The sequence below is a fragment of the Stigmatopora nigra genome, chromosome 22 (assembly GCF_051989575.1).
Source record: "Stigmatopora nigra isolate UIUO_SnigA chromosome 22, RoL_Snig_1.1, whole genome shotgun sequence".
Classification (NCBI taxonomy): domain Eukaryota; kingdom Metazoa; phylum Chordata; class Actinopteri; order Syngnathiformes; family Syngnathidae; genus Stigmatopora; species Stigmatopora nigra.
The window spans coordinates 5,589,265-5,607,075 of NC_135529.1; the positions used below are offsets into that span (position 1 = coordinate 5,589,265).

Here is a 17,811-nt window from a genome sequence, read left to right on the forward strand (position 1 = left end):
AAATAAAATAAACGTGGACGGATCGCATAAGAAAGCAATGCAAATCTCCAGTCTAAAATTTGCAATAGTAGCTGGGTAGAAGACAAAATAATGGTCTTACTTTGGTGCTCTCGACACAATCTCTGATACACTGCATGAGTAACTGGTAGATCTCGTTTATTTGAGGTTGCAATAAAATGTTGGGGGCAGAGAGGATGGCATCAATACGGAAAAGAGGTTCACTTCCCGACAGTACAGCACTGAAATCTTCGATATTTCTAAATTTGGCAATCAACACATGACATGTTTTAGAGGTCAAACGATAGTCGAAATAATTGTCACAGCATTAGAAGTTACCTCAGCACCATGTCAATTAGACAATCGTTCACCTTGTGTTCCCAGTAGGCATAGTAATTTGACATACATTTGGACTTGCCAGTGTTTGTTTCCATAATCACATGTTCCACTTTAGTCAGAATAGGTCCGATATCAGTGTATTTGCTTTTCAACAAATGTACAGTCTTGGCCATTTCTCTATCAAGACATTCACAAAATTCCCTCACACCTGTAAAAAAAACATGACAATAAGATACAGTATAGAGGGTTAATATAGATGTATTCACTTGGTATATTATTCGTACTTGGTAAAAGCTCTGTCTTATCTGGAGCAGGACATTTCAGTAGGTTTGCCATCAATATTGACTGCAACCTGGCCTCAATATCAAGCTCATTGTTTTGGATTTGATTGACAATTGACTCAAATTTGGAGAGTTCCTGATTTGTCTCGTTGATGAAATCTGCTATTGCTAAATTGAAAATATACAAACAAAATTTTTATTATACCTCCTGTATAATATGCATCAATGAAATCAAAGCAATATTTTAAAATCATACCCAAGGAGTTCCAGTTTAATCTTTTGCATCCTGATAAAAACTGTGTTTCAACCCTTTCGATGTTTCTTTGCAACATGGAGATCTTTTCGTCACTCAGACCATCAATTGTAGAGTTGTAGCGATTGGCAAGCTTGCACAGCTCTTCATTGTACCTAAAGTCAATATAAAATGCTAACTTTGAATCTGTTTTTTTTTTGCATATTGTTGTTCTTGATGAGTGTAATGACCTTATAAAGTTCAATTCTTGTAGAGTCACATTTTGAGCCACCTCAGGTATGGAAAAAGACATTGAAATCAAGTTTTTTGTCTCAGCAATCATTGTCATGATCTCGAGTGGAAAATTTGCACGGTATCGCTTATGCTGCTGAGAATTGGTAAGAGTTGATGCCGGAATGACCTTGAGACAAATCAAAATAGTGGTTATTTTCTCCAATTTTAAGCTAGGTTGAAGTAATACTGACTGATACATACCAACTCTCCCTGGTATTGACTTTCATTTAAAACAACGGCCAAAATGGGTGTCTTCAACAACGTTGGCAAATTACATTCCGTGTCTGAAATCCAAAATTTATACTTCTTCATGGTATAGTCGCTCATTTTTTTTGCCAGTTCGAAGTATTTGTTTTTTGCCTAAGAAAAAAAATCCCAAGAGAAAAGAGCATTTTAAATATAGTTATTTTTCACCTTTGACTAAGAATACAAGACTCACCACTTTGCCCATTTCACTCCCCAATAAATCTGGCATTGTGAGGAGTGGAACCATTCCTTCTTTCACATGGTGAAATAGGGTGCGAGCCCACCTGATACTACCTGCCACGGGGGGCTCGTTCTTATTTATGTTTGGTTTGTTTTTCTTTTCCTCGAAAATTTCATTTATACTGTCAACCTACAGGAAAATATAAGTCACATCTTATCCTTACAACAGTGTGCCTAATAACATGCAATATAACAAGAAATGAAATGTTATAAATCATTACAAAAAATCCAGTGACGCATTACAAACCTCTTTGCAAAATTGAGACAGAAGCTCATTACTTTTTTTCATCAAATGATTGTTGATGGCGGGTCGAGAGCAAATGTCTTTATATTTTACAAGCATGCTGAAAGCAGCACTTGAAGACCGCAATGCCTTAAAAGACTGGTCAATAAAGGTGATGACCTCTCTCTCAATGGCCTGATCAAATATACACATAAAATGTAGATAGAATTATATATTTGGGCGAATAAACAAGTACCTGATGTTGACAATGATTTTGAATTTTAAACTTACATGAACACTACTGTTAAAGTTTTGCATGAGGATTTTCCAACTGCTCATCTTGCAGATATTGAAAGGATCAAAAGTTATTCCCTCAAAAGGTTTTCTTAGGTTGTCCACTTTGGCCAGCATCTCATCAAATTGTTTTGGATCCAAGGTCAGACTTTTTAAGTCTGGGCTGAAGATGTTGCAATACTCATCCAAATTCTATTTGAATGATTACATATATATTAGATATTGAACCATTGTCACCTATTCAGTCTTAAAACATCAGGTGACAATATGTGTGTGACACAAACCTTCAAAACACAAGACAAGTCCTGACAGATGGCAGATATATAATCAGTTTTCTCAAAGAGCTTTCTCTTATCAAAGTCCCAGCGTTTACCAGAGCCTGCTTGCTCAATTTCAGCACGGACTTCAAAGTATGAAGACTTCCACAATTCCAGAACTTGTTTAGCATCATCTACCTTGGATTTTGCCACTTCTCTTTGATTTCTGTGAAAGAAACCCAAATGAGACATTAATGAAAGAGAAATAGACGGTCTTCCAAATGTTTTTTATCCAAATTTGACCTACTTGAAAAGCACAGGGATATCAATGACTTGAGCCACGCGTTCTGACAGTTGCCAAACAATGCGTTCCATCAAGGGCACCATACGCTCATTGTTGTTGTAGTAGGAGGATATTAACCACACAATTTGCAGACTGTTCATTAAAGGTGGGATGGTCTCAAGAAAAACACTTAAGTTTGTTCCTGTAGCCAAATTCTACAACAGAAAGAAACTCAGTGTGGACAGTGGGAAAATCCAAATATACAGACACACACATTAATATTTCAGACTTTTCTAACAAATGTTTTGATCACCTTGAAATGCCTTTCCAATGTTTGAAGGAAGCGTACATTCTCGTCTGCTTCTGCGCAGTATTTAACAAGTTTATCTACTGTAGCATCCATAGTGGTTATGACACTTGCTTGTGCTTTCTTCAATAAAAGCAGAATCTTCTTAACTTCAGGTTTATTAAGCTTCATTCTCACAGCACTTAGGGTGTATGACCTTTCCTGCCAAAAAACAATTTCAGCCATGGGACTAGGCGTTTTTGGCTTCTTTTTTTCTTGTTCCTCAATAACAACAATAAGCTGAGTCTGCCAATTCATCACACACTGCTCCAACTTCTCCACCATCATTGGATTGTTTAGCAGATGGCTGACCTCGGGCTCCATATTTACCAACTCTGGGATGTTCAGAGCAATTTCATCTGAAAAAGAATGTTTTCTTTCATAACAAATTCCAGTCGAAGAAGTCACTCAACGTTAACATGATGCAATCAGCGCATTTAGAGGCTATTTAAATTTAAAAAATAAAAAAAACAGCCTTGGAAGTGGAGGCGCTATTTATGTTTTTTTTTTGTTTTTTAATCTGTAAACCTATATTGATGCATGTGTGTTTACTGTGTATCACAGGTTATCATAAACATTTGCACTATGGGTTTGAACGTGTTTTTTCATTATGTTGAAAATAAACCTTGAGTTTGAAGCTGTTGAAAAGTTGAGTTGACCAAGGCCAAAAACTTATGAGTGCTGTTAAGTAACTCATTGCGAACTGATGCTTGGTCACTTGGTTTGGTGGGAGTCTCCTTTCCACTGCTGAATTCTTCACAGTCCGTCTTAGTTTTTTTTATTTGGTGGGCAGTCATTAGTGGAATATAGATCTAAAAATAAACAAACAAAGTACCATGTTTTTTTCTCTCTTTGGTGGTATAAGAATAAGCCTTACTTACATGTATGAGTTTTTTCTGCAAAGTTTGCAGGTTGTGCCCATTATGCAAACCGGTCTCGAAGAATTTAGGCATCATCTCATTAGCCTCTGTCATGTCCCGCGGCTCGACAATGGTATCTAAAATTTGATGCACAAAGAACAATCCATTCTTTTTTTCAACTGTAGAGCATCAGAATTGCCATAATTTAGATTTTATTCTTACTCTTTGTGGTCCTGAGGAAATATAAAACTCGAGATTTTGCGAATTCCCCTGGGACTCGGTTTATTGCCATGTGCAGAACAGTGTGATAGACAAGTTGGATTGTCTGAGAATACACAATTTATTCTTTTTTTTCAATCATTAATGAACACAAAAAAAGCTTCTAAACATAGTTTAATATAAATTTTAAAAAATAAAAACAATGAAAAATATCTAAATCATTTTAAAAATTAAATCTTACATGACTTGGTTGTTCAGAAGTCTCTGGTCCAGGTTGGATCTTTGAATTCTCCTGATTCAAATCGTCACCAGATTTTCTGTTTTCTAAAGCTAATACTGGAATGGTAACATTAATTATTATTCAGTAAGGAAATTTATTTTAAACACCAACAGGCGGCAATAGATTTCCAGTCTTTTACAACTTGGGGGGACTGGAGGACATCGAATAAGGATCCTGGGTACATAAGGTTGGACGTCTATTGCTGTCAATGGCAGACAAAAGGTAACACTGTACGTGAAGTCATTTAGTCTTTTATATGTATAGATAGTTATTTATATATCTATTTCAATTACTACTGGCTATCGAACATGTTTTTCATTTTTTCCCAAAAGTAAACTGTAAAAATGCTTTTACATTTTAATTTAATTTATTTTGTTTTGACGAAAACGGACCCTCCATGCGCCCTTAATTCATCTTTATGTATTGTTATTATCTGATAAAACATTTAAGAAGAGAAAAAACTTCACCTTGAGGAGTTTTCACTTCAATCTCCTCCTCCCGAACTGTTTTCATAAAGAGAAGGCAGCAGACTGTGTTTTCTTCCAGAACGACATTCAAAAAGCGAACAAGTTGCGCCTCTTCTTCTCCATCTTTGCGACTCAGAAGTTCATCAAAACATTCATTGTTAGTTAAGTTGAAAGAAACACGAACTCGCTGGCGAATCCACTCCACGCGTGTATCGTCGTGAGCCATGTCTACAAATGGACTTTTCTCATCATTGCAAGTTCGATTTTATTTAGTTTACACACGGAAGGACGCGCAGTGAAGTGCCGTTAGTGCGTCTTCTTGGCACGTTGCTATTAGCAACCAACAAACTGAGGGACTTCCTGCCAGGTAAATGTCACACATGGATTGGACGCTTATTGCCGTCAATCTTAAACTTCGCTTAATTGAGCTTGGATCAGCAACTGTGCATGAAACTGTAGTTTTGCTATTGCTTCCTCTTTTCTTATTTATGAAGAAAGGCTTAACTGTCATCTAATAATATGGATTTAGATGAAATATGCCTTTCAAAAGCCATCTTACCAAAAATAAAATATGATCATTACTTTATTTGATTTCGTCTGGTGGCATTTTTTCTTTAAATTAAATTAATACTAAAAGGCATACATTTGCCTACTTTACCTTGAGATAAAACTTTATCTTACTCTTTTGTTTCTCCAACTATAAATGATTGAAGCAAGCATGTTTGCAAACAGTCACATAGTTTAAAAAATAGCAAATATCTATTACAAGGGGTGCAAAAATAAGTTTATTAAATCTTTCTAATGAAATGAAATTAAATGTTTGAAATGAATCAAGCTGTCTTCAGCCTTTTTGTATTAGATCATGTAACGTGTTAGACCTACTATATCACCATAGAATTGTGACAAAAATCCAGACGGAGTGATAAGAACTTAAAAAAGACACAGAAAAATATGGCAATACAATTTGACATTAAAGAGCACTGAATTAAACAATGCAAGTGATAAAAATCACAAGCTTTTAAAACAGGTGTGTCTTATAGTATTATGATTGCCAGAGAACATGGGAAAACAATCACGTGAAAAAGTGAAAATAAACACTAAAGCAGCCCTTAGTAATTCCAAAGGCCAGGCATAATGATTGCAACAAATAACATAATGCCTGACTTCACTTCATAATCACATTTGGTAAAGTGCAGCACTTTGACTATAAAATGTTCATTAATGTGTGATGTTCTTATTGTATCCATACAATGCTAAAGGCGACCTTGTGACTCTAAACTAAATAATATTTTATTAAAAAGAACTGTACATTCATCTTTAATTCTGAAGCATTTTAAAAGTAAATAAATAAAAAATATAATCCTGTCCAAGTATCAACATCATCTGTCTCCCATGAGGCAGAATCTTTTCATTTACAAACATGAAAATATATCACATGATATGCAGTGTTTTGGTATGAAAAGTCAAAACCACAAGGCTAACTGAAGATTGTGTTATTTGGTGATACTGTTTAAGGCAAGACAAAGTTATTAAATGAAAACTTGCTCTCTGGAAGGTTATGGAAAAACAAATCTGCCAAAATTGAAAATTGAGAAAAGATGACATTAATTGTTCCGATCCCTGAGGGGAAATCCCCAAAGGATTGGATGGACAAATAAAAAAATGAAGTGAAATTAAGAACCACTTAGTCAGGACAAAAAAAAATCCAGGTTCCAAATACATTTTTGGCTCAACTAAAATGAATCATTATACTAATGGTACAAAACAGCCTTTGATATTTACTACACAAATATAAATAAAACAACAGCAGTTTTGGTATATCTCTTTCTGGCAGTTTTCTCAAATGCTGTGGTTTGTTGTGGCCCCCCTTTTCAGTTCAGCACACTTGGAAATGGTTATAAAGGGTTCAGGTCAAATCAGTTCATGAAATCACTGGAATAATCACAGTTTGGATTTAAATAACCCAAGAAAATGTCCTTTACTTCACAGTAATCCTTCCTGCTCAAAGTTGGAGGGCAGGAGAGAAAATGAAAAGGGACAAAACTTTACACCTGTTCCACTGTAGAATTTATTCTGAAACTCCACCCTGTGAAAGAAAAAAAATGAGATTCATATTAAAAATGTTTTTTTTTAAGTGCTGACGTTGCTTTGTGGCTTCTTACCAGTGCAGTCGAAGGGCATGCAAGAAAGCAGACAAGCCCTCCATTACAAGCAAGATGGACACAGTGAGAACGGCAAATATGCCAAACACTGGCACTAAAAATAGAACCCCAAGCATTGATTCCATTCGTAGCCCCACTCGCATCACCATGGCCCACAGCACCTCAGATAGCTCTGTGTGCAGAAAAAAAGGTCTACTTTTAAAAGGTGTAAAATGTGATTATCTTCAATCCATTTTTTTGGGGGTACCAATGTGAATTTAGAATTTCCAATGTACTCGGGTGACTGTACTAGCCAGATTATTAAGCATCAGACTTACGGGCATGTGCAAGACTCAGAGCCCAGAGCCTGAGGTATGAAGCCGTATTGGAAATGCACCCCAAGCAATACTCGATAGTGTGGATGGCCTGGTGTAGAAACTCATCTCCCAAGTCAAACTGTTATAACAAAAACAAAAAGGTACTTTATTGGTTGGTTCGGTCCGTGTGTTTTGTTAGGCTGCAGAAACTGACTATGCTGACCTTCTCAGGGTGCTGCTCTCCACTAGAGGAGAGGTCAGCGTGATTGCTACCCTCTTCAATGTCATGAGTCCGCAACAGGAAAAGCTCCTCTTCACTATTGTGACGTACACGCTCGTAACCCTGTGAAAGAACATGACACCAAGACACTTGCTGATACATCCATGCAGGCAAGTTGTTTAGCAAATAATCTCTTCACTCACCCTGTACATTTTCAGCTGATGGCTTCCATTATGAAGCCAATATAGGTAGAGTGGCTTCCCAAGAAGCAAGACAGGAACTGAGAGCACAGCAATGACTACCAGAAACCTCTGCAAGCCAATCTGTAAACACAAACAATATGAATTTCTTGATCATCTACTGTGAAGTCTCAAATACTTTGTTCTTGTTTTACCCGTAGCCATATTTCTGATTTTTAGTCTGAGGGCTGATTAATTACAATCAATAATTGTGTAATTTTTTCTTTCTCACCTGTCCAGGGAAGAGGGGTTGAACTGAGTCACCTTGCATGAGGAACATGTTGATAAAATGAATGAGGATGCTAGGAGCCTGCCTGGAGTTTTTGGCAGAGAAGAAGAACCACTTGTAAAGTATCATAAACACCAGGTATCCAAAGAGGCACAGCAGGAACAGGATCTCAGGGAGAAAGACCAAGTACAAATTGTACCTTCTCCTGAAGTGCCTGGTTTTGAAATAAAAGGTAGGCAAACGATCACATCCTATAGTTTTTGTTCACATGATGTCAAGATTATGATATAATACTTACAAGTGATTCAAAGTGCTGAGGATTACCCCAAAGCTCATGTGAATTATTCCCAATATGACTGACATTTTCATTTTATAGGAGTTCAGAAATGTAAGACGGTTCGTTGCCAAGTTCCAGATCTTAAATAAGAGAAACATATTATTGCATTACACAAAAGTGGCAGGATGCACAAAGCAGTTACAAGTAATTTAAAAAAATGTACTATAAACAGTACCCAACTATAAACCGCACCCTTCAAATATGATTTATTCATACACTGCATAAGCCCCACTGGACTGTGTGTGTTACATGACTTGCTCTGTTTGAAAACAACTCTTTTCAACTATTTGGCAAATTTTTGAGGGGAAACTAACTATCAAGTGGAGCAAGGGGGATCTTGACATGATTTTGTAGCACTATTACGGTAAGTATATGGAATCACACAAATGTGGAATGCAAATCTGTTTAAATTACACGATGACACACAGGTAAAATGCCAATAGTTGTATATTATTTTGGCACTATATATCGTGAAATCATCTAGCACTACTGTCCACTTACTGGGTCAATTCCAATGGGATATGGTCCACTGAACACTCCAGTGACATTTGGATCCAGAGAAAGAAAGCCATTCCTTTTGACATCTGTGTCACTATTTGGAGAAGATTAAACAACCATTGTAGGTTAGAAGCATGATTAACGGATATTCCAACATAGCAAATATAAGCTTTTCACAGTATGCTATTATCTCTGCTGGAAACTTACTTCCATGCCTTTGCTGTAAACATGGCTTTGACACTCCATCCTGAACCGAAGATGTTAATAGATTTGGAGAAGCAATCATTGTATATCAGGCCAGTGTAAACAGAGAAGAGGCCCATCATTAGGATGATGTAACGACCCTCAAAAAACGTGTTCCAAATCTGCATGTGACCACCAAATTATTTAGTTACATACCAGTGTTATCTGGATGAGATCACAGGTTTAAAAGCAACTTACCTCATTCCTGGTATTCTTGAGCTTGCGGTTGTTCTCACACAACACCATCCAAAAAGCAAAGGCAGCCATAAGAAGACCATGACCCATGTCTCCAAACATTACAGCAAACAGAAAGGGGAACGTAATGATTGTAAAAGGAGCTACAAAAACAAAAGAGCAGAATTAGAAAAAAAAAACAATACATGCAGAAATACCTCTTAAATTTTGGGCCTGTAATTGAAATAAACAAGACCCATGATTTTTCATAGATAATAACATTTAAAAAATTCAACAGAGACCCACTTACCAGGATTAACTTCCCTGTATGTGCCCACTCCATAAGCATCTACTATATTCTGGAAGCCAACGGTGAACTTATTGGACCTTATCAGGGTTGGTGGAGTTTCATTTGTAGGAATGCGATTGACAAAGGAAGGAACTGTTGATCCACTTTTTCTCTATCAAGACATCAACAATCTTAAACACCCAGTATAAATAATTATAATGAAAATACAAACATGTAAACACAATTTTTGAGATAAACTGCAATTAGTAATAAAACTCTATAACTAGGGTTTCTTTACCGATCCATCTTCGAGTGCTCTTTTGAGGGTGGGAAGCTCATCGACAGGACACCAAACTTCCGCAATCAGACACTTGTTGGTGACATCAAAACTACACTGGTTGAGAATGTAGTAGACAGCTTTCATCTTTTTGACCTGCATGACCCATGTATAGACTGATTCGGAGGCCTTTAACAGGACCTGCTTCAAGTAATCTTCAGTTCTATGAAGTACCTGTAGATAACAACAACAAAAGAGGCCTCAAGAGTCCATTCATTCATTCATTTTTCGATCCCAAAACTGTGGGATGTTTGCAATACATGGTCAGGCCACAGAGTTCAAATAGGTGCAAAAAATGCTAGCCAGGATCCCATGGTGATCATGTGCTACTGAGAGTGAAAGCAATTGGATTTTTCAGTTACACTGGCTTAAAGCTAGCAAACTATTCACGAAGCAGTGACCCGACCAAAGAAACCCTCCTAACTTGCTAACTCAGAGGAAATTGGTTAATCATTTCAAAAAGCCTCTTTGTGGCTACTTTTCTGTCTATACTGGGAGTATGGAGAAAATTTGATGTTCCGACAAGGGTCCTCTTAATATGCTCATGATCACTGTGTTTTCAAGTTACATTGAAAGGGGTATTTATAAGGAATTTGCCTTCACAATGCTAATAGGGTAGTAATTGCTGAAATAACGTGTATATGACATACAGTGTGCAGGTCTTGAATGCGTGTATTTAATCCTTGGACAACGTTATTCCTCTCCTCATTGCTACTAGGATAGGGATACACATGGCAGTGGTAACTAGAACAGAAAGAGAGCAGGTATGAGTTAAATGTGACATGAGAAAAAGAATGCAGTTGTGTCCAGCGTTACCAGTCACAAATCTTCTTTACTTTATGGCCAATCTGTTCTCCCCAGTATGAGATCAAGAACACAACATTTTTGGTGGGCTCGCCCTGTAGACATGCAAAAAGGTCTTCATTTGAAAATATCACAATTGTTTTTTACAATCTTATTCAGGACATTGCGGTGTATAACGGTGCAGGCAAGCGTCTAACAAAAGCCCCTATGAGAACTTACAGTGTCAGGATCGTCAAGATACTCCTCGACTTCAGCATAACTGAGAATGGTGAAGCCTTTACACACTCGCCACAGCATACGCTCAAAAGCTTCGATCTTTGCCCTCTGGATGAGCCCAGAAATAAAACTGTGAGGTAATAAAGACAACATTGACGATGTATAGGAGCACGTTTCTCTTATGCTACTGATCCATTTACGTACATTAGCACAATTGCAAATGGGGCAACAAATAGTTATCGATCCCCTTGCAAGTATGTGAACTAGAGGCATTACACCACAAATGGATAAGATGTAATAACAACAATTATTATATGGGTCCAATATATTGTAATATATTACAAACCATGTAATATATACCCAACAGAATTTAAATGTTACCCCAGTTTGGCTCCCAGCCTCTGCATACTGCTGTAATCCATCATTGTGTCTTTTTCTAAGAAAGGGAACTCCTCATATGTGACTTGCACCTGCTCTCTCTGGAGAAAAAGCAAAACAAAACCAAAGTACAAAAGATAAGAAACAGCAATTTCCCCAGTATTATCAAACAGCGTGCTTAAAAAAAGTGCAAACCAAACTAAGAAAAATGTAAGTGTAGTCAGCACAACCGACTAAAGTGTTGCTCACACACCTCAGCACTTCTCTGCACAAAATTACAACTGATGCGAAGCATGTGTGTGTATTCTGTAAGCTCCAATAGATTCTTCTGCAGTCTTTCTTTATTCCTCATGACTTCACTTAACTCTACTTCCAGTCTTTGTAGTTGCTCCTGGAAAAACACATATAGAACATGAAGCAGTGTCACTCGTCAAATGTGTAGCACATATCTTCGTCCTACCATGATAGCCATCACGTGCTTCGGTAAAGGAACCAAAGGATTGACGTCAACCTCTGGCAATGAAATGTCAGCTTTCTTAATTTCCCTCAGCAGGTATCCTGTTGAGAAGAAACCCATTTAAACTCAATATGGTAAAGCTATTGTTCATTCTCCAAATGTTATTAGTATTTCCAGTGTTTAAAAGGAAGGACTCACACACTTCCTGGAGTAATTCTCTAATCTTGACTGAATCAAAGACTAAAAATTAAGTTAAAAGCCGTAACATTCAATTCGTTGAACACGGGATGACATTTGTCCTCACTACAGTCATGGAATTTCCAGTGATTAAAATGAGAAGACACTATTGTTAACTGTATTACTACTTTCTAGGCAATTACAACTTTATACTGAATTCTGCTTTGAATTAAATTACGGCATTCTATTACTTTCATATGTTCAATTTATCCCACTAATCTAATAAATGGCTTTTCACAATCACATCAGTCTGATGACAACTTTATCCCTTTGGCGTTATATTACATATCAGCATTTGCATACATACCAAGGATCCTCTCCATCTCTTCACACCTTTTGATTTCATTTACATATTTTCGTTGGAATGCATTGACACTGGGATTGAGCTGAAACAGGCACAGGAGATCAACACGTATTTAAACATGACATGCAAATTGGCAAGGAGTGCGATCTTAGTGGTCTTAAGGTTATCAGAACAATTTCAGAGCAGATCTAAAGTGTTTGGGTACTTACATCCCTGAATTCTACTATCCCCACTTCTCCAAGATCACCGATGCAGTCGTAGGCGGATCCGGACTGGAGAAATAGTTGGGCCAAACACATTTCTTCACCCCGCAACAGAGAGCCCATTTTGACAGCTTGCGATCTTACTTCTCCACAGAGTGGCTAATGTTAGCAAGTGATGAACTGTTCAAAAACATTTACTGTTCTTTAAATTCCAGCTAGTTGTGTCCGGTTCAACCGGTGTCATAGTTTGAATCCTGCGATACCGATACACTTGACTTACTTAACTTCCTTACGCTTTCCATACAGAGCCGCTCTCCATCGTCTTATCAGCTAAAGGCTATTCGCCTTTGTTTGATGGATCTAAAAATATTTCCCTTCAAAGATCGACAAAATACCAAGTGCCCTCAATTATTTGGGTCACTCTCCACCGGCAATCAATTTGCTGCGCAATTTCTCCATAGTTTTCAAAGTTTTAGCGGAGGTCGCTGGTAGATTCTCCACGTCACTAGATTGTTTCTGCGCAGTTCCCGAACCAGCCCATAGATGCGACAACCAATCAGCAACCAGTACCGGAGTCTGCGCGAAGTGTCATTTTCTTCCCATAAAACCCACAATTTTTTGTTACCCCTGGAAATTGGTGATGTTGTCAAATATCTTTCTTGGTAAAATCTGTATTTAGCTTCTTTTTTTGCCTCAAAATGTTTTATACTAACGTTTAGCTGAAAACAATTTGCTAAAGCTGCGTGTTGACATGGTAAAGTCGCTTAATAATATACGTCACAGTGTTTTCGTTTTAATGGATGCGCACTATGGAACTGCAAACAGCGTGGTTGAATTCAACATAGTAACAGTTTTGTAGGCATGTTTTCGACTCAATGGGTGAAGTTTGAATCTTCATCACAAACATTCGCAAAATACCTTGGCTAGAATGGCAAAGGTGGCGGTGTCGATCCTATTTTTCTATATGGTTTGCTGGGCTGGCATCAGCACACATGGTAAGAAATTGCATTTTTCAGCTGGAAGTACATTAAAATGCTTTAATGATATATCTGGCTATATGCTGAGTAAAAAAATCCCTTCTCATAAGTTTTCCAGCCATCATCCATCATTGCAACAGGACCGAAGATCACATCTCTTTTACTTGGAAACTTGACAGAGGTGTCTTTGAATCTGCTCTATGTGTTTGCATCTAATGTAACAGGTACAAAGAACAAGATTTTATGAAATATTTTCATTTTGAACTAAGATAGAAACGATTGCTGACACTCTGTTTATTTCCAGGTAGCATTGGCCCTCCATCGTGTGAACCCGAAGAAACACAGTGGATTGTCACGAAAGAATTAGTTGGAACGGTAGGAAAAGTGTTCAGCTTCTTTACAGTATTACAAAATCAGTACTAGTCGTCTCATTTAAATGATCTTGAAAAACACAATTGAACATGTAAAGGAAGTTGTTTAATTTGTCCTGACTTGGATTTACTTTGATGTGCCTCAACTTTTTTTTCATGTTTTATTTTTGTGTTCCACAGAATGCACTCCGGGTACATTTGCGACTGAATAAAAGTCTACATTTCTGCGGTGAAAATGAAACAGATTGCTGTTCAAAATCATTGTGTGTCTTGGAGAGCCTACGGGTCTCCGCATGTGTGAATAACGTAGTTAAGACATCGTTACTGATCCAGGCCAAGATTCATGCTCATTTGAGACTTCCTTATCACGGACCAGGTAACGATTCTGAATCAGTCAAGACTTAGTCGTACAAGAGATGTTTCTTTCTCAATAAATAGTTATCTCCTGTTTATTGTAGACAATCAAACGGTCATCCCAAATCAAGTGTATGACCCTCTGGGCTCCTGTCCTTGTGACCTCACTACTGGAATGTGTGATATTCGCTGCTGCTGTGACAAGGTGCCTATGAATTTGGCCTGCTGCTGTATCTATATATCTTTATTTATTCATGTTTGTTTTTATTTCAACAGGACTGTTCGAGTGAACTGTTAAAGCTGTTTGAGTCTCACTGTTTCCCAGGACCTTTTGGTGGGCAACTCTCTTCTCTTCCAGACTATCATTGTTCTGCACATAGAGAGGACGCTCCTGAGTGGTTTCGATTTCTGTGTGTCATCTCTCCACCTGAAAACAACCCATACTTGGGGCACTTTTATCATGGAGACACAATGTAGGAAATTATTGAATGTTTAAAAAAAAAAAAATTAAATGATGGTATTTTTTTTCAATTCACCTATTATTTATATATTTATTGATTTTTTTTTTTTAGCATACCAAAGCCTCGTCCCTCCTTCCAAAAACCTATTTTGTCTCCACCGGTTTTTAACACTTACAAACAAGGAAACCCCATTTTTACTTTGGAGGATCAATTGTTCACTATTCCACAGGTTAGTATCATCTGATTTATTAGTAACAGTTATAGGTTTTGTGTTTCTGTTGATGTTACCAAAGTTAACAAAACTCTGTTTTGTACACAGATGGCCATTGGACACTGTCTAAACAATGCCCCAGTTGCCTTTTTGGAGAATTTTAGTTTCCAATGTGTTACCGTGCTGGATTCTTGTCCAAATTCTTTCCCTTTACAAACACTACACTCCGACCTGAGCATTCATGTAAACGATGGGAAAGGGGGTAAGTATTTAATGCTTGAAGAACTGTAACATTGTGTCTTATTATGCTTTGATCATATTATTTCTTTTTTCTATAGGTGATGTCACAGTAGTTGTGATGGATGAAGTAGTAAAGGATTTGAGTCATTTTCTTTCAAGTACAGCTTTTGGGCCAGGTACAAATATTCTGGACAGTATCATCCATCACCATACTGACTCGTGTCCATGTTGATTTATTTCCCTTCAGATAGAGACCATGTATGTGAAAGTGTGACTTTGGCTTTGGATTACACATTCCATTGGAAAGGAAACATCATCACAAATATCACCCTGAGACGCTCCATTGGGAAGTTAATATTTAAAGGAAGTGGTATGTGTCCAGAACATTCCCATCTTTTATTTACTTGTTCTATTTTTTTTTTTTTTTTGGTCTTGGGTTCTTATTGAATTTCCCCTCCAGTGGAGATAACCACAAGGTATTCTGCTGTTTTCGTGACAAGAGAAAATATGGAAGAGGCCAACTCAGGGAATCCAGGTAAGAGTGCTTTAAACTTTCTTTTTGCTTTATCAAATAAGATTTGGCTTGCTGATACACAAGAATGTTGAATTTCAGGTTATCAGGTAGGAAAACCTGTCATTGCTGGAATTGAGAACACACAACATAATTTCTCCGTGCAGAGGACATCAATCAATCTCTGGAAACCAGGTAAATGACATTACACTTTGTTTATTATTCATAATTAGCAATTAGGTAATTCATATAATAGAGTAAATGCTTTTAATTACTCAACTAACGAAAGACTACTTTATTTTGCTGTAAAGTTCTTAACGGGCTGTGTCACATTGCTGAGAAACGACCAGTTATGTTTGCTGAAAATTCCACATCAGGATGTCAATTGTTTGTCAGCCTACAAAACCTGACTCAGTGTGATCTCCTCAGGTAAAACACATGATCTTATTCAGCAAGTACTATTGAATAATCCCTAGTAAATGCCCTCAAGCAACGCGGAATGTATTGTCTCCCACAGAGACACTGTTGGTTCCCTGCAGGAAACCTTGGTCACAGCTACATATGTTGCCAAAACTGGAAACCCAAATTCTGAAATAGAATCAGACTGGGTCCAAATACAATGTAAGTACGGATGAAGAAGTGTCATTTAGGCCCACTGCACACCGACCGGTGCGGTGGTTTGATATACTGAAGCACAATATACTGCATGTGGAGTAGGGGGGGTACTTCTGTTGTTGTTGTTCCATGTACGAACACTAGGAGTCACTGTTGCTCTATTTGTGTGCAGCATGCTTTAATTAGTACAATGAGTCATATCTATGCATGACCTAATTGAATGAACTACCTTTTTTCTTCATTGTCATTTAAATATTAGTTGAAAATTCAAGCAATGCATTGGGAGATGGAGATGGGTCATGCAGTGGAATTCCATCCCATACCCATATTCAAATTTGGAGTTTCATTGCTGGAATGACTGAAGGAAATGGACAAAGGATGATTCAAGACATACAAGTTCGGTCTGTATAGATAGTCGCAATATAAATTAAGGTGACTTAAATGACATATTTATTATTTTTGAATATTTTAAGGTCCACGCTATCGACTTGGACATTGGACTGTGGAGGTGGTGATGTTTGTGCTGATCTCACAGAAGCCCAGTTGTTTCATGTCACTTCGTCAGTGACCTTTATTGACATTCCAATATTTACTGGACCACCAAAAAACAGGTAATAACATCTATCAATTATCATTATGTTGGATAAAGTATTACATTATTGAATATTTTTGCATGGAGCCTAACCCTTGCATGTGTAGGTTGAGTTATTTCTGCAATCTTCTTATATTTCAGGTTCCGGATAAACTTTACTGAGTATGATTGTGACAAAAATGATGTATGCTGGCCTCAGCTGGCTTTCCCCTTGACCAAATATTACACTGGTAAGAGTTTCACTGCATACAGCTCATGTTTTTATTGGAAGACAGCTGTGTATATTTTTAAAAAGAACATTGTGTTAGATTGGATTTTTTTTCTTTTTCAGGTGAGCCTCATTCCCATGCTTTGGCAATGGGCCTAACCTTGGTCTTCCTTTTAATGGCAGCTTCAGTTCTTAGTACTCCTTGGAGACAAATCCGGCAGGCTTGGGATATTTCTCTGTAATTTTAAGAATAGATTGCGAAGAGTGACTTTTTAGAGTTTTTAAAGATAGTTATTTATTTATTAGGAAGAGCTATTATCCTGAGGGTAGATTTACTCGGTACATATGTTATAGAAACATGCTATGTACACACCCAGATGACAGATGCTGTTGACATCCACAAATAATGAGGCTCATGTTTATGCACTGTTTTATTTTTGTTTTTATAGAATCCATCTGTAGATTGAGTGTAAAAATGCATTTTTTGATACTTTAAATATTTGTTATTAAAAACAAGTGAAAAACTTTACGTATCATTGCCCTTGTATTTTTCTTTTTCCTACATACTAATAATTAAAGGATAATAAACAAGTAGTAGTTTTCCGTGGCAAGATGGCCGCTACTTACGTATGGCCTCGACTCTACCTTGCGACATCTAGGCTTATATTTGTGATGTCTGACCAAACGTGATAATGATTACGTAGGATGACGTTTTGAAACGGCATCCCTTTAGGTCTATTTTTATATTTTATTTACACATATTTTTTATTCCAGTTTGTTTTTAAACCTT

At 37.2% G+C, this 17,811-nt stretch overlaps 3 protein-coding genes across 7 annotated transcripts in view; 1 reads left to right on the forward strand and 2 right to left on the reverse strand.

The window, feature by feature from the left end:
- LOC144180903 (dynein axonemal heavy chain 10-like) overlaps positions 1–5,084 on the reverse strand; it is a 29,474-nt gene extending 24,390 nt beyond the window's left edge. The window contains exons 1-17 of the mRNA XM_077709056.1: positions 4,859–5,084; positions 4,353–4,447; positions 4,115–4,217; positions 3,914–4,029; positions 3,658–3,799; positions 3,000–3,391; positions 2,711–2,901; positions 2,431–2,629; positions 2,144–2,338; positions 1,877–2,047; positions 1,583–1,759; positions 1,345–1,503; positions 1,101–1,270; positions 874–1,025; positions 621–785; positions 337–544; positions 101–257 (exon numbers count right to left, since the gene is read on the reverse strand). Of these exons, the coding sequence (XP_077565182.1) occupies positions 101–257; positions 337–544; positions 621–785; positions 874–1,025; positions 1,101–1,270; positions 1,345–1,503; positions 1,583–1,759; positions 1,877–2,047; positions 2,144–2,338; positions 2,431–2,629; positions 2,711–2,901; positions 3,000–3,391; positions 3,658–3,799; positions 3,914–4,029; positions 4,115–4,217; positions 4,353–4,447; positions 4,859–5,084 (3,018 nt within the window). The remainder of the gene's footprint in view (positions 1–100; positions 258–336; positions 545–620; positions 786–873; positions 1,026–1,100; positions 1,271–1,344; positions 1,504–1,582; positions 1,760–1,876; positions 2,048–2,143; positions 2,339–2,430; positions 2,630–2,710; positions 2,902–2,999; positions 3,392–3,657; positions 3,800–3,913; positions 4,030–4,114; positions 4,218–4,352; positions 4,448–4,858) is intronic.
- A 536-nt stretch (positions 5,085–5,620) lies between these two features.
- On the reverse strand, positions 5,621–13,029 carry LOC144215982 (V-type proton ATPase 116 kDa subunit a 2-like). 3 transcript variants are annotated; one of them, XM_077745242.1, is made up of 21 exons: positions 12,762–13,029; positions 12,488–12,661; positions 12,282–12,360; positions 11,741–11,838; positions 11,534–11,671; positions 11,284–11,381; positions 10,906–11,032; positions 10,699–10,781; positions 10,533–10,626; positions 9,844–10,056; positions 9,567–9,717; positions 9,281–9,420; positions 9,047–9,204; positions 8,843–8,933; positions 8,303–8,421; positions 8,008–8,218; positions 7,740–7,859; positions 7,540–7,659; positions 7,338–7,455; positions 7,021–7,192; positions 5,621–6,944 (listed from the first exon to the last, which is right to left on the reverse strand). In XM_077745242.1, exons 2-21 carry the CDS (start codon positions 12,602–12,604, stop codon positions 6,842–6,844), a joined length of 2,550 nt encoding a protein of 849 aa, XP_077601368.1. In that variant the 5' UTR covers positions 12,605–12,661; positions 12,762–13,029; the 3' UTR covers positions 5,621–6,841. The 3 variants fall into 3 exon arrangements, with proteins under 3 accessions (XP_077601368.1, XP_077601370.1, XP_077601367.1); XM_077745244.1 differs by having other exon boundaries at positions 12,488–12,678; XM_077745241.1 differs by having other exon boundaries at positions 12,488–13,029.
- On the forward strand, positions 13,014–17,550 carry LOC144215983 (tectonic-2-like). 3 transcript variants are annotated; one of them, XM_077745247.1, is made up of 19 exons: positions 13,014–13,143; positions 13,341–13,476; positions 13,569–13,682; positions 13,763–13,833; positions 14,010–14,205; positions 14,288–14,388; positions 14,460–14,656; positions 14,756–14,873; positions 14,964–15,117; positions 15,194–15,271; positions 15,343–15,465; positions 15,556–15,630; positions 15,709–15,801; positions 15,918–16,035; positions 16,124–16,227; positions 16,481–16,622; positions 16,695–16,832; positions 16,955–17,043; positions 17,145–17,550. In XM_077745247.1, exons 2-19 carry the CDS (start codon positions 13,410–13,412, stop codon positions 17,261–17,263), a joined length of 2,097 nt encoding a protein of 698 aa, XP_077601373.1. In that variant the 5' UTR covers positions 13,014–13,143; positions 13,341–13,409; the 3' UTR covers positions 17,264–17,550. The 3 variants fall into 3 exon arrangements, with proteins under 3 accessions (XP_077601373.1, XP_077601371.1, XP_077601372.1); XM_077745246.1 differs by having other exon boundaries at positions 13,073–13,235; XM_077745245.1 differs by having other exon boundaries at positions 13,072–13,476.
- The last annotated feature ends 261 nt before the right edge of the window (positions 17,551–17,811 follow it).